The following is a 26,274-nucleotide window of genomic DNA, read 5'->3' as shown; positions in this document are numbered from 1 at the left end:
GACCATCAGGCAGGATGTGCAGATACTGAAGGCATCAGTGTCTTTCTCTGTGTCCCCAGCATGTCAACCAAAGCAATGTTACCAAATCAAAGGAGCCTTCACCTCATGTCACCTGGGGCTGGGTGAGCAATCGTATCCTGTATCTAAACTCACAACTAAATACAGACACTTGGCCAGACTGCCGTTTGAAAGGGTCAAACCCCTCATCCTGATTGGGGAAGACCACCCCACCTAATCACACCAACCGAACAAGTGAGGTTGGGGCCTCCAGGTGGGCCAGCAGCCATCTGCACAAGACTGGGCTGGACCCTGCAGGAAAGCAATCTCCAGCCAAGACAATGTAAGTTGACTATAACAGAGCCCCAGAACACAGAGCTCAGGAGAAGGATGGAGAAACACTGGCAGGAGGCCACCAAGATACAATGCCCCAGAGACCCAGAGTGTGCCACCACTGGCAGTAAGGAGATCAACTGCTGCAGCAAAGATGTCATGAAAGGCAAGTCTCCACCAAAAAAAACCCTGAACCTAATCGGGGTGTCAAGAGACCAAAGTTTCTCCCCCACAGTTCCCTGCAGTGGCCAGTGAAGTCAAACTGTGCATCTGTACCTGAAAGGGGCAAGTCAAAGGCCAGAAAGCCCACCTCCTTTTAATGTCCTGTCAGTAGAAACTCAACCTGCACCTGAAATAAGCCCTTACCTCTCCCAGAGAAAGTTCATCCTTGAAAATGTAATGATTAGTCGCCAGAATTAAGATCCTTGGTGGTCTAAAACTTGAGTTATTGGTAAAATAACAGCAGGTTGGTGGTCATTTTGAAAAACAATGGCTGCCATGGTCACAGGACAAATCTAAATAGTACCACTGTATTTCTCATATTTTAAAATGTATGATTAGTCGCCAAAATCAAGATCCTAGGTGGTCTAAAACTTGAGTTATTGTAAAATAACAGCAGGTGGCGGCCATTTTGGAAAAATAAATGGCTGCTATGGTCACAGGACAAATCTAAATATTACCAATGTACCCCACATCCTTGAAAATGTATGATTAGACACCAGAATCAAGATCCTAGGTGGTGTAGAACTTGAGTTATTGTAAAATAACAGCAGGTGGCGGCCATTTTGAAAAATGGCTGCCATGGTCACAGGGAAAGTCTAAATTGTACCACTGTATCCCTCATCCTTGAAAATGAGGTCTTAGTCACCAGAATCAAGATCCTAGGTGGTGTAGAACTTGAGTTATTGTAAAATAACATCAGGTGGCGGCTCTTTTGTAATATGGCTGCCATGGTCACCACGAGACAAATCTGTGATGGCCCCATAGCCAAAAATGTTCCTTAAGGCATGCTCTAACTGTGTGCCAAATTAGAATACTGCCCATTATTCAAAAACAATAATTTTATTGTTTTAGGAACACTTTTGTCAACTCCGTCAGATACACGTCAACTCCGTCAGACACAAAATCTGACGGAGTTGACGTCTGACGGAGTTGACAAAATGGCATTTGTTTTCATCTTAACCCTCTTTAGTACAATGTAGCCATTTTGTTTTTGCTTAATTTTGTTAGCTAAACCTAACCCCTAAACTAAAATAATAAACATTATTTTGGAATTCTTAACAAAGATCATAAAAATGTGCAGACGGAGTTGACATGTAAAAGCTGTGACCACATTGTTATCAACATTGTTTGTTTAAAATATCAAACAATTGAATGCTTGTCAGACCAGGTACTCCACTGTTGCAACAAATATAAATGGGACTTGGAAAAGGAGTCTTCAGGCTAAATCTGTCGACAATATTTTCTGATTAATTTAAGACTTTTAAAAAAACCTGACGGAGTTGACGGAGACGTGGGACGAACATTTGATATGAGATATTTAATAGAAAATATAAATTAAAATTAACTGTGTATATTATTTGCTATGTTGTTGACAATCTACTTTAATTTAGTATGTATATTTATGTGATTGTGACAGTATTAGACACTTTTTTGGCAGTTTGAAATTGTGGCCACTTGCTGGGGACAGGCTAAATACAGGCCTTTTTGGGTACAGGGCCTGCTTTTAACTAATTCAGATGGAATATGAAAACAATTATAATGAAATTAAGGGCATAATAATACACAACTGTATTACACTTAACTTTGCAAGTGCTTTTATTTTTATGAATTAATTTATTTTTTACATAAAATAAGGCTCTTATGTGTGGGACATGTTTTTTCCACTTTTGTCCCTCATCTCAAGAATGAGTGATATATATATAATATACTGTATAACTTGTTAAAAGAAAGAAATTAAAACCAATAAATAAAGTAATAAACACATCCTTTTGGCCTTTCTTTCAATCTCCTCGATTATTGGTCAGTGAGTCTCCTCTTTGTTGGGGTGTCTCACGTCATTGGCTTCCTTCCTGGGGCATGAAAACCCTCTTCACTGTGCTTGGCTAATAGCAATGGCAATCTCAACCAATCAATCTCTGCGTGGACATAAATATCTCCACAAATAAATCAAAACAAACTCCAGAAACACCTCATGGACTGGAATGCTTCTAGTGGAGCTCCCATTAAGAAAACAAGAAATAAAGAAACTGCAACTTGGACCCCTGCTGTTTTCAGGATGCATATAAACACAGGAACGGGTGGAATACATCCGGACTGGAAGAAGCAAGAGCAATAAGTGGGTTGAGAGGGAAGGCTGGAAGGGTCGGTCCAATCCGGTTTGGGTCTATAGTGAGCTAGGAAATCCAGCCTCCATATTTCAGATACGGCCCAGCAACTTCCCAACGCCCTTCCTCGCTCTCGCTGGAGTACAAACTAAAGAAAGCAATACACTTGATTAGACCATCCAAACTCCTTTCTGGAGCTGTTAGCAAGTTGCTAGGCTATCATGGTTCGGATGCTAGGCTAGTTCCAGGACCTACCTTCCCAGTCTATGTGTAGCTGCCGGAGGTTAGCACCTGGCTATCACAGGCTAACTCCAGGGCTAGTGGTATAGGGCTAAACGAGACTAAACTCCAGCTTTAGAGCTCGATCTCGAATGTCTTTTGCAGGTCATTGGAAAAGGGGTTGGCCGCCGCAGGCTGCTGAGAGGCTGGCTTGGTTTCCAGTGCAGCCCACTTGGCCTCGAAACGGTCGACATCGTGTGACTGGCTCGCAGCCGGCGCCGTCAGCTGACTGCCCTCTGGTGGCCAGCTGCTGCTACTGTTCCCGGCATTGTTGGTGGAGGTCCCGTTCTGGAGGGCCATGGCGGTCGCAGAGGACAGAGCGCTGCCGAGCGGCGGCAGGCCGTTAACGGCCGCCGACAGTGGCTGGGTGGAGGAGAACGGAGGGGAATGGAAGCCTCCGGTGTGGCTGATCGCACCGGGGAAAGAATGGTGCTGCCCGGCGCCTCCGAGCGCCACGCCCACTTTAATGGCTCCTGTTCCTCCGGCGCTACCGCCGCCCACGCCGGAGGAAGAACCGGCGGCGGTGCAGAAGACGTTGGCCACCATCTGCGAGGGCGTGATGCCCACCACGGGCACCACGCCGGCATTGGGGTAGGTCATGCTGCTGTTGGGGTATGTCATGCTGCTGTTGGGATAGGTCATGCTGCTGGCCAGGCCCGGCATGTAGGTCTGCATGGGGACGAAGGATGGCTGCGCCGGCTGGCCGGCGAACATCCCCACCGGGGCCGACGTGCCGTCAAAGCCCAAGGGGAAGCTGGGGAGGGAGCCGGGGAGCCCCGGCATGGAGGCCTGCATCATAGGGGCCCCGGACATGCTCGGTCCAGACATGGTGGGGATGGACATGGAGGGGAGGGACATCGGGGGACCCGACATCGGAGGGCCCGGGATGAGCGGAACCGACGACAGTGCCATAGGGGGCGGGAGGGACATGGCGGGCTGGCTGGCGACGGTGCAGGAGGGTCCCGACAGCAGAGGGTTGGACATGGAAGCGAGGGACATGGCGACAGTGGACACGGGGGCCTGGAGAGACATGATGGTGGGCGGGCCGGGGATGTTGGGGATGATGGCGGGATGGCCAGGGGGCGGTGTCTGCTGCTGGGCCCTGACCGCCACGGCCACCTCCTCCAGCCAGCGCTCCGCCTCCGACGGCGTCCGCCTGTGTCCGCTCTGCCTGTGCGTCGCCACAGCGACCCCCAGGGGAGGAGACTGGACAGGGACCGCCTCCGTCTGGACCCAGGAGACTGGAAGCCAGAAGGAAAGGCAATGAAGAGATTAAACACATCAGTAAATACTGGGATGGAATAGGATTCTGATCAACCCATTACGACCTGAGGCCTGAATGCCTTCTACTGTACACTTTTTCGTGCCAAGGACCCCCAAATTGATGTGTATTTGCCTGCGGACGTCCTCATCTGAGGGACCTCCCCAGCAGAGAAGATTTGTGTTTTAGAAATTAAAATGTATTATAAGTGTTTTACCGGTTTTAATGGGTTAATGTGTCTCAGTATATCATTGCAAAGTGACTTTTCTAAATATTTAACCAATGCAAAATATAACAAGAACAAAATTTAGACTAAATTATAACTATATTGGATCCAATCGAATCCAATCCAAATAAATGTAATCATATTTCTCTGAGAATGTATTGAATACTGAATTTCTACTTGTACAGCACTGACACAGTTAATAGATGACTATCTAATGAATGTGGATTCTAAGAGACTAGTGGGGTCTGTATTGTTAGATTTTAGTGCCGCATTCGACATTATTGATCACAATCTATTGCTTGACAAACTTTCATGTTATGAATGGTTATCTGCACTAAGGTGGATAAAAAACTATTTATCCAGCAGAGAGTATACTATAATGGGAGTCTCTCAGACGCTAAACATATTCACTGTGGAATTCCACAAGGAAGTTGCTTAGGTCCTTTGTTGTTCACTATATTTACAAATGACATGCCACTGGTCTTAGACAGGGCCAATGTAGCCATGTATTCTGACGACACTACTTTGAATATGTCTGCTACGAATGTGGAAGATCTGTCTGTAGCTCTCAACAAGGAACTACAGAACATATCAGAGTGGGTGGTGAACAATAGGATGGACATCTCAAAGACTAAATCCATTGTATTTGGATCACAGCATACTGTATGCTCAAATCAAAACCCAAATTGAATCTGAGCGATTTAGCAATTGAGCAGGCAGATGAAACAAAACTACTTGGGGTTACATTAGACAGTCTAACATGGTCTACTCATATTGAAAACATAACTAAGAAAATGGGAGGGGGTTTGTCCATGATTAGGAGATGTGCTGAGTTTTTAACTCCAACATCTGCTGTCCAGGTCATCCAAGCACTAGTGATATCCCACCTTGACTATTGTCCAGTTGTGTGGTCCAATGCAGCTAAAAAGGACCTGCATAATTACAAATAGCCCAGAACAAGGTAGCTCGCCTTGCCCTGAACTGCAATACTAGATCTAGTACACTGTTAAATGGAGCAGAGATTAGCTGCTAGTCTGGCTGGATTTTTTAGGAACATTTGTTCAAATAAAAAAACAAAATGCTTACCGGTATATAAAAATATTCATTATACCAGTGATAGACACAGACATAATACCAGACATGTTGCAATGGGTCGATTTACAGTGCCTAAGCCAAGAACTGATGCAATGAAGAATACAGTCATGTACAGGGCAATGACTTTCTGTATGCTGTAATGTATTTTTTTTTTATATCTGTAACGTTGTTTTTATTTAAAAACATTTTGTTGTACTACGTATATTATTCTGTGAGGACCCCAGGAAGAATAGCTGTTGCCAGGTGTAACAGCTAATGGGGATCCTAAATAAAATAAACTAAACTAAACATATCTTTTTCCTTTTCCTGAAATGTGTGAGCAAAACCCAGATCATCTAAGGAACATTTCTAAAGTTAGATGCTTCTTGCTTGTTCATGTTTAAATTTTTAGGAGGCTAGACTAGTTGTAACATAAAATTTCAGCTTGTTCAAAATGCGTTATTGTGTTGCATTAATTCTTATGTTTAAATCATTATTATGTGTATTTTGTGTATTTTCGTTTAATTTTTTTTAACCCATTATTTTAGGCCTAAGGCCGATTCTAAAAACGCCTTCTAAAGCCTGACCTAAGCTTTCTGAAAAACTTCAAATATTTATATAGCAGCATCAACTTCTTGTAATTTTTTAATACTGTACATACTGTACAGAACCCAAATATGGGTTCCCGGCCTGAGGGGGTAAGACACCAAAAGGGGTTCCCGCCCAGAATGGCACGATGAATCTGCGCCTGTCGTACGAACTGTGCTAATACAGTATGACATATCGTCTCTGTCAATTGGAAAACCAATTGTCCAAAACTGTTATAATTTTCAGGATTTATTTTCAGCAAAAGTAGAAGCTTAACCCATTCTGACCGGGCACCCATTTTGGTGTTAGCATCATGTTATGCTTTACCTATTGAAAAATAGCAGATCTACAAGCTCATATCGCGCCACCGAGTGGCGCGATACGAGCTTGTAGGTCTGCTATTTTTGAAAAATCGAAGAACGACTGACATTTTTTTAAATCTGATCTCAGGTCTGAATGGGTTCATCAGACCAGTGTGTGTCCAGTGGAAACCTCGTATGAATCTGATCTCAGGTCAGAATGGGTTAAAAGGTGTCACTTCGTGCCGCATATCAAGCTTGTAGACGTTCTACTTTTGATGCTTTTGTGTGTTGTATAATGTTCGAAAGCCAAATGTTGGAGGGGCTAGAAAAACACAAAAAGTAAAAATATGGAGATAAGAGGTTTTCTGTCCGACAGTCAGCAGTGTAGAGCAGAACAGGTTCCTGCTGGTTGTCACCTTGCAGTGGAGCGGGCGGGGGTGGCAGGATGGTGGGCACAGCGCAGGCCGGGCCGCCGTTGGCAGAGGACGGAGGGTTGGAGAAGAACTCGTCCGGCGGCTTAGTGAAGGAGGTGTTGATCTGACTGCACAGGGCATTGATGCTGCTGTCCGCCTCGTCTAGTGGCACCCCCATGTCCATCTCTAGACACACTAGAAGAAAATAGAGGGAGGTAGAGGGAGAGAGGGGGGGGGGAGAGAGGGAGAGAGAGACATCTATAAGTCATCTATTCATCTATAAAGCATGCAGGAAACCAGCAAGGATCTGGGAAACAAACATGGCATTGTGTTCATAAGGATATCCTCCTAAAAACGGGTTGAAAAGAATAAGTGGAGCCGTGGTTCGGTCATAATTAATCTGAATTAATTAAAGCGTTTACCCATGCCCTCAAAATATTAATAATAATAATAATAATAGTTGAAATAAACCTCGACAGCAATCTTATGTGAGCAAAAAGACTTCAATATAGAGGGTATGCGCGTGACCTCATCATCATACCCGGAAGTTATGCAGGAATGCATCCTGAGTGGCAAAAAGCTACTTTCTGGTCTTGACAGCCCATACAATGTATGGGCTGTCAAGACCAGAAAGTCCAAACAGAATATCTGATTGCATTAAACAACGTTAAACTCACTTTGCCACTCACTTTATGCATGCACATGCTTACCCTCTGTAAGCATGTGCAGTGTTATGTATAGAGATGATATAATCCAGCAGCATGCTAAACAAAAACCCTTCTTCTGACTCAGCCCCAATATGTCTGTCAGACTGATGGGGCCTGCAGTGGATTTGAAGGCAGGATGTCCCCATTCTCTGCTCTCGGCTTCTCTGGCTTGGAACTGGCTTACAGCCCCATACTTCCATAACAGCGTTGCCAGATTTGGGGAAAGAAACAAGCAACCCAGGTCTATGAAAACAAGCCCAAAATACTGTCTATGCTCTAGGTATGTCAGTCGAATATTTCAAAAACATTCCATATTTTTTCCATATTTGTTGAAAATAGGCGATTTTCAACCCGCAATTTTACAGGAATTCAAGCTCAAAGTGGCTTATAATAAGCAGACTTGGCAACACTGTTCCACATCCTTTCCGCAGATATAAATAGACACTCCACACAATGAGGTCACAACAGACAGAGGCAGTGCATTGTGAAGAAGACACAGTAGTTAACACCCATTCATCTTTCTGTCACTAGGGGAAGCTATACTATTCACTCATTCACTTTTACTCAAGTAACATTTTGAAAACAGATTTACGGTATTGCTACTATTACTTTAAGTTAAACAAAAAAGCACTTCTTCCACTCACTTTCTGTGAGACTGTATAACAGCCTTCATGTCTTTCTTTCTTTATTTCTCTTTTCCTTTACTTTCTTCCCCTTTCTCCCTCTCTAACCTCTGTCAGTGTGATTAGCATAGGGGGAACAACCAGGGGCCACTGCAGTGCAGGGAGCATGGGGGGAACCATGGGCCACTGCAGTGCAGGGAGCATGGGGGGAACAACCAGGGGCCACTGCAATGCAGGGAGCATGGGGGGAACCAGGGGCCACTGCAGTGCAGGGAGCATGGGGGGAACAACCAGGGGCTGCTGCAGTGCAGGGAGCATGGGGGGAACAACCAGGGGCCACTGCAGTGCAGGGAGCATGGGGGGAACAACCAGGGGCCACTGCAGTGCAGGGAGCATGGGGGGAACAACCAGGGGCCACTGCAGCGCAGGGAGCATGGGGGGAACAACCAGGGGCCACTGCAGCGCAGGGAGCATGGGGGGAACAACCAGGGGCCACTGCAGTGCAGAGAGCATGGGGGGAACAACCAGGGGCCACTGCAGTGCAGAGAGCATGGGGGGGACCAGGGGCCACTGCAGTGTAGGGAGCATGTGGGGGACTGCAGTGTAGGGAGCATGGGGGGAACAACCAGGGGGCACTGCAGTGCAGGGAGCATGGGGGGCACCAGGGGGCACTGCAGTGCAGGGAGCATGGGGGGAACAACCAGGGGCTGCTGCAGTGCAGGGAGCATGGGGGGAACAACCAGGGGCCACTGCAGTGTAGGGAGCATGGGGGGCACAGGGAGCATGGGGGGCACCAGGGGCCACTGCAGTGCAGGGAGCATGGGGGGAACCAGGCGCCACTGCAGCGCAGGGAGCATGGGGGGCACCAGGGGCCACTGCAGTGCAGGGAGCATGGGGGGAACCAGGGGCCACTGCAGTGCAGGGAGCATGGGGGGAACCAGGCGCCACTGCAGCGCAGGGAGCATGGGGGGAACAACCAGGGGCCACTGCAGTGCAGGGAGCATGGGGGGAACCAGGCGCCACTGCAGTGCAGGGAGCATGGGGGGAACAACCAGGGGCCACTGCAGTGCAGGGAGCATGGGGGGCACCAGGGGCCACTGCAGTGCAGGGAGCATGGGGGGAACAACCAGGGGCCGCTGTCACAAGTCACACTGTTGAGTATCGGCTCACGACGCGTTCATGTTTCAGGCCCAGAGCCGCTCGAGCTGCAGTACCTAGACCTACGATCGGCCAGCATGTCCATTTGGCTTCCATGCTTCCTCCAGGGCTTGCTACCGACCTACAAGCTTCCATGCTTCCTCTCTGTGTCCGGGGCTTGCTACCGACCTACAAGCTTCCAGCTTGTGGATCTGCTACTTTTCATGTTTTTGTCCGACGCAGTAGTCTTATGAAGTAGCCCGACAGCAACGGTATTCGCGAGGCGGTGTGAGCTTGTAGATCGGCTGTTTTCACTACTCTTGTGCGACGTATAGGACATCCATTTCCGGGGAGAAACTCTAAAACAAAGATTTTAAACATGGCGATACGAGGTTCCTGCCCGACGACAGCCTCTTATTTTCCACTCTGTACAGCAGTGGGCTTAAAGTAGTCATCCTGTGAGTGGGCACATATGGCATCTGTGCCGGCATCTGGAGTTTGTGTGTGTGTGTGTGTGTGTGTGTGTGTGTGTGTGTGTGTGTGTGTGTGTGTGTGTGTGTGTGTGTGTGTGTGCGTGCGTGCGTGCGTGCGTGCGTGTTGAGACTATCAATTATCCAATAAATTAAAGCTCTCAACCTGCATCCTCTCAGAGTCACATGGCCTCTGCCATCGACACTGAAACTCTGACACTTTGTTGAGAACACTCAACAACCGCCTTTTCGTCCCTGTCGGGCTGAAACCTCTTAGCTCCATATTCTAACTTTTTATGGGTTTTTATTCGTAAATGAACGCTCCCTTACTTGATCATGATACTACGCCACACACACAAAAGCACAAAAGTAGCAGATCTGCAAGCTGGAAACGCAGCGCAAAGCTTTCGAATTTGAATCCTGGAAAGTAACAGCTTTGGAGATAATGAGGTTTACACCCGGCAGAGACGATATGATTCCAGAAATAGTTTGTGATATGCATAACATTTGCAAACGTGAAACGCATCCAAGGGCTACGGAATGTGTAAAAAGACATTGCTGCACAAAGGCATTCAAGGCGCTAGCAAGGACATTAGTATGCACACTGTAGTCGACTGTAGACAGTTGGGTCCAAGCATTTGTTTGAAATTCACATCATAACAATGTTGATGTAATAGTAGAGCAATGGGAATATGAGCAGTTTGGTATGCTTGAGTTTGAATCTGGTCTCATCTCAAAATGCAACAATTTGGGAAAGCAGCTGATTGCGATAATCTAATTGTTGAAGAAGAGCCATAACTAACATCTCATAACAAAGACCATTTGCAGTTTTGCACGGCATCGAGGATAACGGTCACTGCGGATAATGCATTCGAACACCTGGTCTTAAAGATGGAGTGCCATCATTTTTTTCAGGTATTATTACAATATAAGAGGGAAGAACTTTTTCCAAAAAGTGTACAGTATTTGTTAAAATCATGCTTTTATGTTGACACGCCCACCAGTTCATTAAGTATGCCTGGTTTGCCTGGTGGGTGGTGATGGGTGGTGATCCACCTGAACTGAAGCCGCACCCACAGCTGTAGTTGTATGATAAAGGGGGAGGGGTTAGGGGAGGGGCTGATAGTGTGGTGTCACTATATTAATGTTTACTTCATTGGCCCGTTTGACTGTCAAGGGTTCAGCCTCCAGGAAGAAACCCTAAATACAAAGTGAATACACCATTGCACATAAAAACAACTCCATGGTGTCTAATGAAGTACTGTCACCTCATAGACACATGAAAAACTGGAAAAATACAAAAATTGTGGACCTCCATCTTTAAGAAATATCCAGAAATCATGCATAATGGATACAAATATTTTGGTCACTTAAGAAGTCGGTCACAGACACACTCACTCACCAGGGTTATTAGCCTGGTAGTCGGTCACAGACACACTCACTCACCAGGGTTGCTGGCCTGGTAGTCGGTCACAGACACACTCACTCACCAGGGTTGCTGGCCTGGTAGTCGGTCACAGACACACTCACTCACCAGGGTTATTAGCCTGGTAGTCGGTCACAGACACACTCACTCACCAGGGTTATTAGCCTGGTAGTCGGTCACAGACACACTCACTCACCAGGGTTATTAGCCTGGTAGTCGGTCACAGACACACTCACTCACCAGGGTTGCTGGCCGTGTAGTCGGTCTTGCGCTGCAGCGTGGATGGCAGGTCGTTGAGGCGCAGCGACAGCTGCCTCTTGAAGGGCGAGTTCTTTCCGCTCAGTGCCGGGAAGCCGCGGAACGAGCCCTGGCGCACCAGCTGCTCGATGGGGGCGTGGCGCCGGGGGATGGCATGGGGCCCGCCGGGTTCCGGGCGCTCCCCAGGGGACGCCGCCCCCTCGGGAGGAGAGGCGGAGCCGGGCGGCAGGGCAGGGATGACGTCACAGGCCAGGTCTGGACGGGACAGAGAGCAGTGGTGTGAAAAGGTATTCACAATATTTTTTACTTTTTAAAAAATATATATTTTGGGGGCCTTTATTTATAACCTAGATTACAGTGTAGATAGACAGGAAACCGGGAGAGAGACAGGGAGGGACATGCAGCAAAGATCGTTGGGAACAGGACTCGAACCCGCAAAGCACTGCCAGGCCACTTATGTGCCTGCTAGGTGCCTGGTCCGTTAAGAAAAAGTATGCATTGTGAGTTTGTATACAGGGCTGAAGTGGTTAATGTATGTGTTGCAATAATAATCAAAAACAAAGTACAGTACTTCATATACTGTACATTAAAGTTGAGCGGAAAATGTTGTTTTATCTTTATTTATTTCGAATTAGGTTAAATCACTTGTGATAGTAATCATTGCTATATAGTGTTTGTGTTTGTTAGATGCCTCTCTGGCCGCTGCAGTTCATTGGAGCGACATGTCTCCATTGAAGGCAGGAAGTCAAGCAGTAGTTCCATATAGGGAAGCTCTGAAGGCACGCTGCGTTGCTGCTCAAAGTGACGTCACTCATGCGACTCCTCCAAGTCTCTCGCTGTCACTCAACTGACTACTGGACTTCCATTACACACATGCTTCACAAGGAATCTTGGGAAAATTGTGCCTTCAATTTTGACATGCCCCAGAGCCGGAAGAGGCGTCTACCTTTATATGTCTGACTCTATGGTGTCTTCTTACCTTTCTTTTTCTCCTGCAGGTGCAAGATGTTGTCTCGCTCCCCGCTGCTGCCGCCCTGCTGGCCGGAGGAGGAGGAGGCGGTGATGCGGAAGGAGCCCTCGCGGACGAAGGAGGTGCGGCTGGCGTCGAAGGAGGCCGTCACGCCACATTCCTTCTCCCTGCGCTGCTTCCTTTCCAGGCAGGCGGCGAAGGCACAGCCCACCGCATGGCTCAGACGCTCCCCCTGGTGGTACCCACAAAAACACAGTATAGGTTCATAAACCCACCGCATGGCTCAGACGCTCCCCCTGGTGCTACCCACAAAAACACAGTATAGGTTCATAAACCCACCGCATGGCTCAGACACTCCCCCTGGTGGTACCCACAAAAACACAGTATAGGTTCATAAACCCACCGCATGGCTCAGACGCTCCCCCTGGTGCTACCCACAAAAACACAGTATAGGTTCATAAACCCACCGCATGGCTCAGACACTCCCCCTGGTGGTACCCACAAAAACACAGTAGGTTCAGGAACTTTTTCAAGTCAAGGACCCCCCCAAAGCGGAAAGGAACTGGATGGAATAACGTGTTCCTTCCACGCGCTATACGTGTTCCTTCCACGCGCTATAAGTCCAACCGGGGAAACTACCCCCTGTCAGGTGAAAAGAAGCGGCTAGGTTGCTCTTGCATGAGGTCAGTCTGTTGCTCTCCCCAGGTTGGTGGAGGGAGTGTAGAGCCGAGGATTACATTAGATAATTGACACTGGGTGAAAAAATGGGTTGCAAAATCATGGGATAAAATTTACTTTAAAAAAACATTTACCCCCCCCAAAGTGATATATATATATATATATTTGGCAGAGGACCCCTATCTCAAGATATTTTGTGCCAGTGGATCCCCAGAACAGAACATCTATGCCATTTTTTCAGAGGCACAAGCTTACAGCGCCACACAAAGTAGAGCGCTGTGAGTTTTACATATAAAAATGCATAAAGTTGTTAAAATGTGATGAAAATTGTGATGCTAGAGCAGCCTATTCACTACTTTTGCAGGGGTGGTTCATTGAACTGATTTAATCTGACAGTGTGTACCAGTGTTTTAATGGAACAGTTAGATGCTCCAAAGCATTTTGAATGATGCCTTCAATTTTGGCTATACACTGCGGGATCCAGCCCTACAATCACTAGCATTAAAAAAACATGATTCATGTTCTGGTCAACATGTCGATGTAGAGCTGCTAGTAAGCTAGTTGAACATTTTCTAAATAGTAGCCTAGTAAGCTAGTTGAACAATTTTAAGATGTTTTTCTGAATAGTAGCCTAAAAAAGGCAAAGAAGTTTAGGCATGAGTGGTAAAGGCACTGACGAAAATAGGGCCCTGCGTGTCCAGTTTTGTAATTACAACAATGATGCAACAATGATGCTTTTAGACTGTTGCAGAGTTGTGCATGTCGGCCCGTCTCACAATTCAACCTTGCAGAATAATAAGCAGGTCATCATTTGGAGCTAAGCCTATGCATTATCTAAGCTCTTCAAACACAGGTCGGATGCAGCCGCAAATTATCGGCTTCTAAATCCCCTTTTGTCAAACGCCAATCATAGGTTATGCCCCTGTGTCAGCGAGTGCAACTAATTCCACCAACACCGTCACAGTGCGTCACTTTCGTGACGTGCTGTGAGCTTGTACGTCTGCAATTCTTTGAGAATTCTTGAATAATTTCAAACGTATTTTATAATACAAATACTCGTCTTCTGGGGGTCCCTGGCCACATTCATGTCAATTTGGGGGTCCTTGGCGTGAAATTAAACGCTCGTTTCACACTTGGAAGGGTAACGTTGGAACTGGAGTTCTGTGTACTGGGTAGCCAGAAGTCGGGGGCTATTAGGTTGAGCTGACCTTACAGGTATCTGAAACCGAGGCAGAAGGGACAGAGCTGCATAGAGATTGTACTGTACGTAACCACTCAGGCTGCTCTCTCTCTCTCTAATCCCCTCCTCTAATCCCACACGACTGTGGTGTTCCGTTCAGATTAATAATCCAAGCAGTCTAACGCCAGTCGAAGAGCAGATGACACAGTGGGGTTGTTGGTTCTAGTCTCTCCTTCCTGCTTGCTCAAGAGTCATGTCCGTCGCTGTTGGGTGGAAACCTTGTCTCCCCATATTTCAGATGTGTTCATTAGTACTTCATCCTGTGACAGTGTGGCACAAAACTTTGCGAAAATAGCCAATCTACAAGCTCACCAATGCGTCAAGACAATGCAAAAGTGGTAATAAGTGTGTCTGTAGGTTTTATGAATATTAAACCAAAGAAAAGTAGTCTATGAACAAGAGCTTGTGTGCAACTACATTGATTAGAACCATTGGCACACACTGACAGGTTGGATAATAACTATATTGATTAGAGCTATTGGCACACAGTAACCTGGAAAGTCACCGTTTTGGAACTGTATGTGCATGTGTGAGGTTTCTGCCCAACAGCGGCAATATCGTCTCTGTCGGTCGGGTGGAAACTGTTACTTTTCAGGGTAGCAAAAGTAGAAAAAGTAGTAGATCTACAAGCTCAAAGCTCAAGCTCACGTTGTGTTTCAAGCTTGTAGATCTGCGTGACGCTGCAGTATAAGTAGGGCGTTAATGTACAAAACCATAAAGAAATAAATACATATATATTATGGAGATAATGTTTCATACAGTCATTTTCTGGTGTGACCCTGGCTGTATGGAGCGTCTCACCGAGTCTTTGAGGGCCATGAAGCAGTGGCAGATCCACCGTCTGGTGGTTCCGTCTCGGCAGATGTAGGAGAAGGCCTTGTCGTAGTTCCTGTCCGGAGCGCAGAACGACACCTTCTCTATGGTCTGGTCCACTATGAGGTCCTGAGAGAGAGAGAGAGAGAGAGAGAGAGAGAGAGAGAGAGGTCAGAGTGAATCAATTTACAATTTAGGCATTTATCAGATGCTCTGGTCTAGAGTGACTTATAGGAAACAAGGTAAACACATAAAGCACATCAAATGCATAGAGAATTAGAGATAGTAAATCAAGAACCTAAACCTAAACCGTCTAAAAAGTATAATATAAAAATAAAACATCTGTACATTGAAACTATACAAACTATAGGACATTGGTTCTCAAAGTGGGGCCCATTTGGTTCCATTTGTACAGTTACATTAACAGTGATTTTACAATATAAATTGGGGTCCGAGACAGAAATGCCATTGAATGGACTAATGCGTGTCAAACTGGGGGGTCCTTGAAATGAAAATGGTTGAAAAATCACTGTTAGAGCCGTAAAATAATCCTCTCTTATAGGGGTCCCTAGTGGTGTATCCTTTCAAATGGGGGTCCGTGGGCGCAGACTAATTTGGGGGGTCCTTGACATGAAAAAGATAGATCAAGTGCTACTGGCTAAGGTAGAGGAGGGGCGTCTTCAGATTACGGCGGAGAATTAGGAATGAATCTGCAAGCAGAGCTGTCACAAATGAGCCTGGAAACAGACACATCTGCCACAGGAAATAAAAAGCCCTGGGCAGTGATATTAGTCTGGCCATGCCAAGCTAGTCACAGAGATATTAGTCTGCATGTCTAAAAATACTGACATAGAAACATAGTTTTTTTTTTCAGAAAACTGTTAGGATTTAGAAGACATTTGTAGAATCGTCCTCAGGTCGAAATGGGTTAACCGAACAGAATTGGGGACACACAGAGTTTAAGTGTCCAACCCCTCCACTACAGCCTGCCATCTTCCTGTTTGCACACGTCACCACCCAGTCAAAGAACATCACATGATGACATGACACTCTTTTCAAGGCTGAGGATGTTTCCACCACTTCACACTAGAAAAGGCTTTATTCAGTCTCAGTCACAGCATGGATACTGAGCGGGGGGGGCAAGGGGGGCCTCTTTCAAGTGAGTCAGGGGCCCCTTAATGTACACATACATTAAGGGGCCCCTGACTCACCCCCTCCCCCCTCCTCATGACCCTCATGACAGCAAGAATGAGAGAGAGAGAGAGAGAGAGAGAGAGAGACAGAGAGAGAGAGAGAGAGAGAGAGAGAGAAAGAGAGAGAGAGAGAAGAAAGGAAGGGTTCACACACACTTCCTCTCCTCCTGTGATGCTGAGACAAAAGGAGGGGAGATGAGGGGAAGGAGAGGAAGAAGGCAGTGCTATGGAGGAGAGGAGGAGGAGGGGACAGAAGAGGAGGAGAGGAGAGGAAAGGGAGGGATGTGGAGATAAAGGAGGGAAAGAATAACAGTCCTATTCATTGTGGGCCAATTAGTGAATGGGCCTGCTGGTACCGAGGTGAGAAGGCTTCCAGCAGCCAAATGGAGAGACGGACAGAGTGTGCGTGCTGTGCGTGCGTGCGTGCACATTTTGTGTGAAGTTTCAAGGCATTTGTGTACAGTTGTGTATATTGACTGTGCTACAGTGCGTGCGTGCTCAAGGCAATTGTTTACAGGTTCCATATCTGATCCGTGCAACGTGGATGCATACAGTAGATTGATTGAATATTACTTTATTAACAGTTTGCAAAAAGTGCAGAGGTTGTTATATGAAAAGCCCCTGTGGGCTTGTTTCCATTGTGGTCTTATATACGTATTGACAGGACAGTGGCCTACATGTAAAGAAATGTGTGTTTGTGTGGTGTGTGTGTGTGTGTGTGTGTGTGTGTGTGTGTGTGTGTGTGTGTGAGAGAGAGAGAGAGAGAGAGAGAGAGAGAGAGAGCCAGAGAGAGAGAGAAGGTGACTCACAGTGTGACGCATGTGACACAGGTTGCGTCATAGTTTGCCCGTACCGAGGCTTTATAAAGGTCGCACGGAGGTTTCTCGCATACGTTTGAATAGGCTGTGTGTGTGTGTGTGTGTGTGTGTGTGTGTGTGTGTGTGTGTGTGATACATCGGCAGGGACGTTAGAAGGTCTTATGTGACCACTCAACCAGCTGAAAAGATAGTGTGTGTGACAGCAAGGCATAAGAACCCCCTCTCTCTCTCACGCACGCATGCACAAGAGAGAGAGAGAGAGAGAGATAGAGAAGGAGAGAGAAGGAGAGAGAGGGGAGAGGGAGAGGGAGAGGCCAGGAGAGGGAGAGAGGGAGAGAGCATCGCTAGAATATTTTTTACCGGTCTTGGCGTCACCTGGCAACGCTTTGCTTCCACGTTGTGACATCATTGAATATTTTCCCTCCGTCTACACTAATCTTAGCGACGTGGCGTTTATCTCGGAATTGAAGCTCAGATTGAGGTGATCATACATACAGAACATCCATGTTTTTAGGAGCTCAATAAAAACATCCCCTGTAACAGCAGTAGCTTCTGACGAAAACTAAAGCAGCTGCCGCTGTGCTCCGGAAATGATTGGTTGTTACTTCCGGTCCAGCAAATCAGCTGGTGGCTCTTTACAGGGAGAGCTCTGCGGCTGAAAAAGTGTGGCACGGAAGCGGCTAAGCTTGACCTTAAACGTGGCACTAAAGGAGTTAACAGCGTGCATGGAGCTGGTAATACAAGCAGCCTCCTTTTCATCCCAACAGGTCTGGTAACACCTCGTAGGCACTACGCACGCACGCACCGCGCGCACGCACGCAGCGCTACGAACACGCATGCACGCACGCTACGAACACGCACGCACGCGCACACACACACACACACACACACACACACACACACACACACACACACACACACACACACTCGACATTACGTGCACACTTATACCTTTGTTTTCTCATCCACCACCCCTGAGTCCGTCTGCTGACACCCACAACACCGCTTTGGACTGTCTTCTTACCACTCTGGACACAGAGACAAGCAGACAGAAAATATAGATTAGTTTAAACTCCCAAGAGGGTTGAGGGTTTTGGGTGTTGAAATGGTTCCATAAGATTACGTTGTGATACGTTTTGACAGTTAAATGAACGAGGAGAGGAGAGCGGTTGGCACTAGGACAGTTTCTCCAGAGGAGGGCACTAGGCAGCACTCTAAGCCTGCATGTGTACACCAGCATGTGTGACTCTGACTGGATGACAGAGGAATAGAGGAAGACAATGACAGAGTGACAGAGTGACAGAGAGAGGAATAATATGTTGTTTACTGGTTTCATAACACAGTACACATGATGGGCATATCCATTTAGACAAAGAGGAAAAAAAGATTGTGAGTGTGCTGTGTGTGTGTGTGTGTGTGTGTGGTGTGTGTGTGTGTGTGTGTGTGTGTGTGTGTGTGTGTGTGTGTACGCACGTGTGCGTAAAGATACTCACAACTTTGAGCTTCTTCACTGCCTCCTCACATACATGCATCCCTCGTGACTCCTCTACCTCGACCAAACCTAGGTACTAGAGAGAGAGAGAGAGGGAGAGAGAGAGAGAGAGAGGAGAGAGGGAGGAGAAGGAGAGGGAGAGGGAGAGAGAGAGAGGGAGAGAGAGAGAGAGAGAGAGAGAGAGAGAGAGGGGGGGGGGGGGGAGAGATAGGGAGAGAGAGGGAGAGAGGGAGAGGAGGGAGAGAGGGAGAGGAGGAGAGAGAGAGAGAGAGAGGGGGGGAGGGAGAGGGAGAGAGAGAGAGGGGGGGAGGGGGAGAGAGAGAGAGAGGGAGAGAGAGAGAGAGAGAGAGAGAGAGAGAGAGAGAGAGAGAGACTGTCAGAAAAAATAACCTTGAACAGTGAGATGGATGGACTAAAGCAAAATAAAGCTCCTGGCTGAAAAGGTTTACACGCACTGTGTTTCCATAAAGAATAAACCCAATCACATACTGTCAACCAGGTGAAGAAATACTCTAAATCAATCTGAACATTTGATAGTTTGACCGTTTCAAATGCTCTAAAAATAACCTCAACATGCAATGCCTGAAAATCAGTCGTGGCGACCGAGAACTCTAATTCCTGTGAGTGACATGAAATGAAAGGCACCTTTGTTTCCAGCAATGACTTGGCTACTGACTACTGTATGAGGAAGGGAGGAGAGAGAGAGAGAGAGAGAGAGAGAGAGAGAGAGAGAGAGAGAGAGAGCAGGTGGGAGAAGGGCGTTATTGCAGGTTCACATCCTCTGCATGTTGAACGGAAAGCCCCGGGGACAGAATCACAGGCACCGCACCGCTCCTCGAGTGGGACATCCCTTAGCCTAATATAGCCGGAGGAGGTTCCTGAGAGTCCGTCTATCTTTCCGTTCTGAAATGGAAAGATAGAAGGTTTCTTTCTTTCTCTGGACCCAGGTGGTATTATTAATGTGCTGCATTTCTAAAGCGTCTATATCCAAAAGCACTTGTATATTCACCCTAGCCTAAGATTTAGACTCTTGTAGGGGTATTTTTAAATTCTGACGTCTGCTCTCTACAAGAGTCTAAGTAATCATTACTCATGGTGTTAAAAGTTTTGGCTCGCGGACCTAATCGCTCTTAACATGTACATACACAAAATCTAAGGTGCTTACGTTGCTGCCCCACTTCTCAGCTTGGCCTACGTCCTGCGTTTGAAAGTCTACGGTGCGGTGTTTTGATACACTCTGTCTCGGAATCTGGCATCCATCTGGATTTCACTCCATTGTAAATGCGCAACAGAACATTTTGTGTATGTACATGTTAAGAGCGATTATAGTTCCGCGAGCCAAACATTGAAACACCATGAGTAATGATCACTTAGACCTCTCGTTAGAGAGCAGACGTCAGAATGGAGAAATACCTCTACGAGAGTCTAAATCTCAGGCTACATTCACCCGTGTTCGCTTTCTGGTAGCCAAATCTATCTTATCTATAAATGGCCCACGTCTCTGTACAGTATGTCTGTCTGTACAATGTGTACGTCTGTAAAGCACGTAAATCGAGTTAGTCGGACACCACGGCAGTCCAGAACCACCACAAAAGGCCTCTGTCCGGGCTCTGGACATAGGCCCTAAATCTCCATATATGGAGCTGGTCTGTTCTGAAATCACAACACTCCATATTTGGGCATTGCCTGACACAGAACTCCATATAGAGGAATACAGAGACACAGAAGGACATAAATCTCCATATATGGGCATAAAAGGGACACAGACAGATGGGTGGAACGGTATACTCTGACACGGGTACAACAGGTATTGCAGAGCCGTGTGGGGCATGGATCTCCAACTTCCATCGTTACCAACTCAGTGCTCTACAGCCGGGGCAACCGGTCTATAGTATGTACATATCAATTTGGGGGTACTTGACAAAAGAGAGAGAGAGAGAGAGAAAGAGAGAGTCTTCCATTTTGAGCCATTTCACTGCTAACTTTGTGAAGCATATCCCTACTATATACTTGTTCTCTTTCTCTTCTACTACTGTTCCTCTCCTCTGTCTCTCCTCCTCTCTCACTTTCACATTTCTCTCTCTCTCCCTCCTCTCTCACTTTCACATTCTCTCTCTCTCCTCCTCTCTCACTTTCACATTCTCTCTCTCTCTCTCCTCTCTCTCTCTCTCTCTCTCATCTCTCTCTCTCTCTCTCTCTCTCTCTCTCTCTCTCGCTAAGTGATCCAGATGTAATCAGCAAAAACAATTAAGGCTGCTGGTCCCGCTACAAAAAAGAAAAGAAAAAAGAAAAAAGGCAATGCAGCATGTCGGGAGAAATGACCCCAAAAAAGCCACTGCATCCAGCGTTGCCAGATTGTGCAAGAGAAATAAGCCACCAGGTGTATGAAAACACGCCCCCAAAAGGCCAAGAAGCACTTTAAACCATACATCGGCTATTTGAAAATTGCTGGATCGATCAAAATATATATATATTTTTTTAAAAGGTGAAAAATGTGAAATATATTTTAAACATTTTAATAACACAATAAACACATATCTTGTATGGGCATCCTTGGCATAAAATATTCTGCGGACAAAGACATTTTCCTTCACATGAAAATGTTTGAGAAGCACTGGTTTAAAACAACATTAGGAAACAAGTCCAAATAAGCAACTACCCTTTAGAAACAAGCCCAAAAAAACCACAACCTGCGACTATACATAATTTACAGCCCAAAGTTCTCTATTTTTGGGTGTATCCGCTGAACAAATAAAACTATTTAAAATGTTGGCCGATCAATTCCTGTTGTGTCATATTATTTGGAAGGAAGCCTGTGAGTTTTTTTTTCCCCAAGGAAGAACCAAACCACAATGGTATGTCCTTATCTACAATAAATCTGGATATGAACGCATCTGTCAGGAGTCAGGACCTAGGCATACTATCAAAAAATAAACCAGAAAATGATTGTGTTCCCTCATGCTAATGCAGCCTTTTTGCCTGCGACTGAGAATGGTCCTCCTGCCGTGTGCCATATTGAGTTATTCTGGTCTTGTTCCACTTATTCAGTAACAAACTCAGTTGAACCACTCCCTTTCTGGTTGTCATTCTCCTTTTTAGCACTAAACTTGAGTTCAAACAAAATCTCAGTAAAACGTGACTCTAATTTACACACACACGCACACACAAACACATTCACGCACAACACACACACACACACACACACACACACACACACACACACACACACACACACACACACACACACACACACAAAACAAAAATAGAAAATACGAACACAATTGGCCCGTGTGCAGGGGAGGGAAGCCGGACTGGGGCGTATGCTTAGAATGAAAATTCAATAGCGACTAGTTAGATTCTTATGTTGACAGCAAGGTGCTTCCTAATGATTAGCTCCTTGAGATCAGGGTTTAGGCTTACGGTTTAAGTTTAGAGTTTAGTGTTAGGGAGCCAATAAGCATTGTGCCTGCACGGCGTCAGTAACATTAGAGGTGCGCACACCTCACATTCTTATCCTGAAAATAATCACATTTCGAGTGAAGTATGAATTAATTCAGTCTTTATCCCGCATCTGTGTCACCTTATAGCTTTTTTTAATATATTTTTTATCCCACGATTTTGTAACCCATTTTTCACCCATGTGTCAATCATCTAATGTGATCCTGGGCTCTACACACCCTCCACCAACCTAGTCCCCATATAGGGGACAAGGGGAGAGCAACGGACTTGAACTCATGCTTCCTTCATGCCTGAGTGTCCAAGTTGCTCCTTTACACCTGACAGGGGGGGTTCCCTGGTTGGACGTAGCGCGTGGAAGGAACACGTTATTCCAACCAGTTCCTTTCCCCTCTTAGCTTTACCCTTATAGCTTTTAACCATTATTTTTAAACTTTAGCCATTTTTGAAAAATCTAAAAATGTGTGCAAATTGTGATCTGCCATTTTGGATTTTTTTTTTTTTAATGTGTGCAAATAAACATAAACTTAATAAACATATATTCTTTCACAGTGAACTTTTTAAACTAAAAAAAACATTTTTTTGTTGGGGGGGGGCATAATCATTCTGGGGCTCCTTGACATGAAAAAGTTTGAGAACCACTGACATAGAAACTTTTTTTATGATTCAGTTTGACATTTGCAGAATCTGCATGGTCTCAGGTCTGAATGGGTGAACTCAGTCTTTATACGTTCCACTAGTCATAGCGTCTTACCCTGACGGGGAAGTTACATTTGCCCTTGCGCACGGCCTCCTCGTCGGCCTGCCACTGGTGGGGTCTGCTGGCCTCGGGCACGTAGGTTGGCTTCTTCCGCCGCAGGCTCTGACGAAGCTTGTTCATCTCCGGGGTCTCGTGCTCCCTGGTGCTGTGGACAGAGGAGGGAAGGAGGGGACACTGGGTGAGCAACAGAGAAGAAAGGACGGGTGTGCCTGATTTACACTCGTTTGCGCATACCGTTAACTATCTGCCGTGCACCGAAAGTATAGCAGAGAACAAGTATAAAATTCTAAAGGTATGAGTATAAATCAAGCCTGAGGAGATAATGATGAGCACTGTTGGATTTTAGTGTCGTCGTCTGTCAAGTCTCCTGACAGATATTCTGCAAAGGAGAATCTTAAAGCTTTCAAAGGAACAAAGGCTTTATAAAACATGCTAGAACTTCACCATCACCCGCGTCGCTGGAAGCACTTCTGGATCACACCAGACAGCTTCACTTTAAAGGTCTGGTGACATTTAAAAAAATCACACCCGTGTGAACTGAGTGGTGCAGCAGTTTTGTAATTTTTCTTTTTTTGTGTGTTTCTGAGCTCAATTGCACCAAAAAAAAACATGGGGTTTAGGCTTGTGTGGAAACACAAGCTGTGGTTTCCAGCTTGTGAATCTAGAGGTACTTTTCATGCTTTTGTGTGATGTTGTAGTATGTGATTAATAATTCATTAATTTTAGGATAGAACACAAAACGTTATAAAATGGAGATTAAGAGGTTTCTGCCTAGCAAAGAAATATTGAACCAATGAAAAGTACTAACCATTGTAACATAACATTTTCTGTCGCACGTGCATGCACGCTCACGCACACGCGCATATTACGCACTAGTATCCTCTGATCAACTTCTACACATTTGCACACAGACACAAAAACACACACACACAGTCACACACACACTGTAGGAATGACCGTGTTGGCTGGGATGGAGAAACAGTACAGAGGCATTGGTAAAGGTTAACCAATGGTATGTTTATTCACCAAAAGGCGCACTACCCACTGGCATAAATGCAGGAAGCTCTCTACTCCCAGCACAGACTTCAGTTCACCTGCAAAATGGCAGCCTTTTATACCCAGCTGGAGATAATGAGAATGGACTATCCCATTTACAGGGTGTCTTCAAATGAGAACATACCATAAATATATACATAAGCATTAAGCATACAATAAATACATATCAATAAATAACCTTAAACCATACAAATGTTACAAGTTTCTGTGAACTACATTAACTATACAAGTTATATAAAAAGTCCTTCACACTACAACATAAATAATCAATCACAACAGCACATCTTAATCCCCCCTGCTATCCTCACATGGTCCAGCCCAATCCTTACTGAAACACATCACAGGCAATTGTTAGGCATTCAATCAAACCAACAATAGAACTCCACATTATTGCACTTCCCAAACATATTGAATCTATAACCCACATTGCACTTGCCCCTCATGTTTGTTAATTCCCAGGTGGAACTCGATGGCTGAGTGGCCATCTCAGCTAAAGAGGAAACGGTATTCAACAATAAAATCAAATACCACTGTGCAAGTTAATAAAGTGCCAATATGCTGTGCAGAATAAGTAACAGAGGACCACACACACACACACACACACACACACACACACACACACACACACACACACCAACACACACACACACACACACACACACACACACACACACACACACACACACACACACACACACACACACACACACACACACACAAGCATTTGCATACACAGACACATGCTCCAATCTACTTCACGCGTCTCTCCTCTCTACGGCTTAATTATGCCATTCAGTTAAGCCGGGCTTCTTGATTAGCAATGCTGCTTTCCAGCAGGCTGCATAATGAAATGTGACACTAACAAAACATGACCTGCTTAAAAATGATAATTACTGTTTTCGTTTCCTCATCACCGCCCACAGTCACTTTGCCCTCTTTGTAGGGATATCCTGAGAGTTCATTTACGCCCAGTACTCCAGGTATACTGCTTCCATTTCTCACCCTCATTTCTCTCCACACTTTCTGCACTGCGTCGCATATTCTTCTATATATATCTCCTCGTTGCTGTTGGGCAACTCAGAATTTAAAACGAATATTTTTTTTTTTGCTTACTAATTTAACTGCTCATTTCACAGAATGTTCGACCTAGAATAGGTATTTATTCTAATTGAGCCATGTGATTCCGGTTTCGAAAAAAGGAAGGAAGGATTGTAGGTTTCTTAGTTTACTATATAGTACTATAGTTGACTATTTCTATTTGATGTGCATACCTTGTGTTGTTCTTGCTTATACTCTAAGTCGCTCTGGACTAAGAGCGTCTGCTAAATGCATGTCTAACTGTAAATGCAGAATACAAATTTCAGGTGCAAGTTTACTTCCATCCATCTTCAACCACTCATCCGTATAGTCGGGTCACGGAGGCAACAGCTCCACCAGAGAGCTCCACACGGGTCCTATAAGGGAGATGCCAGCCACCCGTCGAAGGAAAACTAATTTCGACCTTATCCTTTCGGTCATGACCCACACATCATGACCGTAGTACCCACATCATGACCAGGTGAGAGTAGGAACGAAGATCAAGTTTACATGACCAGTTTACCCATTATTGAGGGTATGCGTGTGACATCATCATCAAAACCCGGAAGTTATGCGGGAGCGCCTACTGAGTTGCAAAAAAACTACTTTCTGGCCTCGACGGCCCATACATCCAAACAGAAAAGTCCAATATGATTGCATTAAACAACAATGTTAAACTCACTTTACCACTGGATTTGACACTCACTTTATGCATGCGCATACCCCTCCTATTCCCATTTCCCTCTCTTACCGTGGAGGTCTCTCGCCCCTTGTCATGCTGACCGATTCTTTCAAGATTCTTTCTTCTTTCCGTCACAAAGTACACGTTCCCACTAATGTTTAATCGCAATGTTCACTTTCCCACTCACAGTCACAGCCTGGACCTCTGTATAGTAGTATAGTATACCCTCTCTGGTCTTCCACACACAGTACAGGGTTTATATACTGGACAAAGGCCCTGACACACACACACACACACACACACAAACAAACACACAGTCACACACACACACACACACAGTGACACACACACAGGCTCACACATCACTTCCCATAATCGCCGCTAACAGGTGCGACCGGGGAAAGACAGTTAGTTCGTTTTTTATCGGAAGTGAACGAGCTCGTCCGATGCGTCCTTGCATGCCGGTTACTCATACAACTCAACACTGATACGCATTAAGTACCAAGTATTTAGATGCGTCTGGTTTGCGGCTCACATGTACACGCACGAACGCACGCATGCATGCACATTGAGTGGTTTTACGCATCTCTGGTATGGGAGGCAACAGGCACGCAGCCC

The 26,274-nt window shown here is 45.8% G+C and overlaps 1 protein-coding gene across 1 annotated transcript; it reads right to left on the bottom strand.

Moving 5' to 3' along the window:
* Nucleotides 1-1,747: 1,747 nt before the first annotated feature.
* On the bottom strand, nucleotides 1,748-25,849 carry numbl (NUMB like endocytic adaptor protein). Its single transcript, XM_080772296.1, is given in 11 exon segments — nucleotides 1,748-4,177; nucleotides 6,804-6,995; nucleotides 11,404-11,676; nucleotides 12,401-12,623; nucleotides 15,111-15,251; nucleotides 18,085-18,105; nucleotides 18,107-18,142; nucleotides 18,144-18,161; nucleotides 18,627-18,701; nucleotides 22,836-22,986; nucleotides 25,726-25,849. Coding segments are annotated over 11 exon segments (2,322 nt in total). The 5' UTR covers nucleotides 25,752-25,849; the 3' UTR covers nucleotides 1,748-3,011.
* Nucleotides 25,850-26,274: the final 425 nt, after the last annotated feature.

The sequence above is a fragment of the Protomyctophum bolini genome (assembly GCF_963924005.1).
Source record: "Protomyctophum bolini genome assembly, chromosome: 9".
Taxonomy (NCBI): domain Eukaryota; kingdom Metazoa; phylum Chordata; class Actinopteri; order Myctophiformes; family Myctophidae; genus Protomyctophum; species Protomyctophum bolini.
Note: the sequence above shows the minus strand (reverse complement) of the source record. Positions and strands in the feature narration are given on the sequence as shown.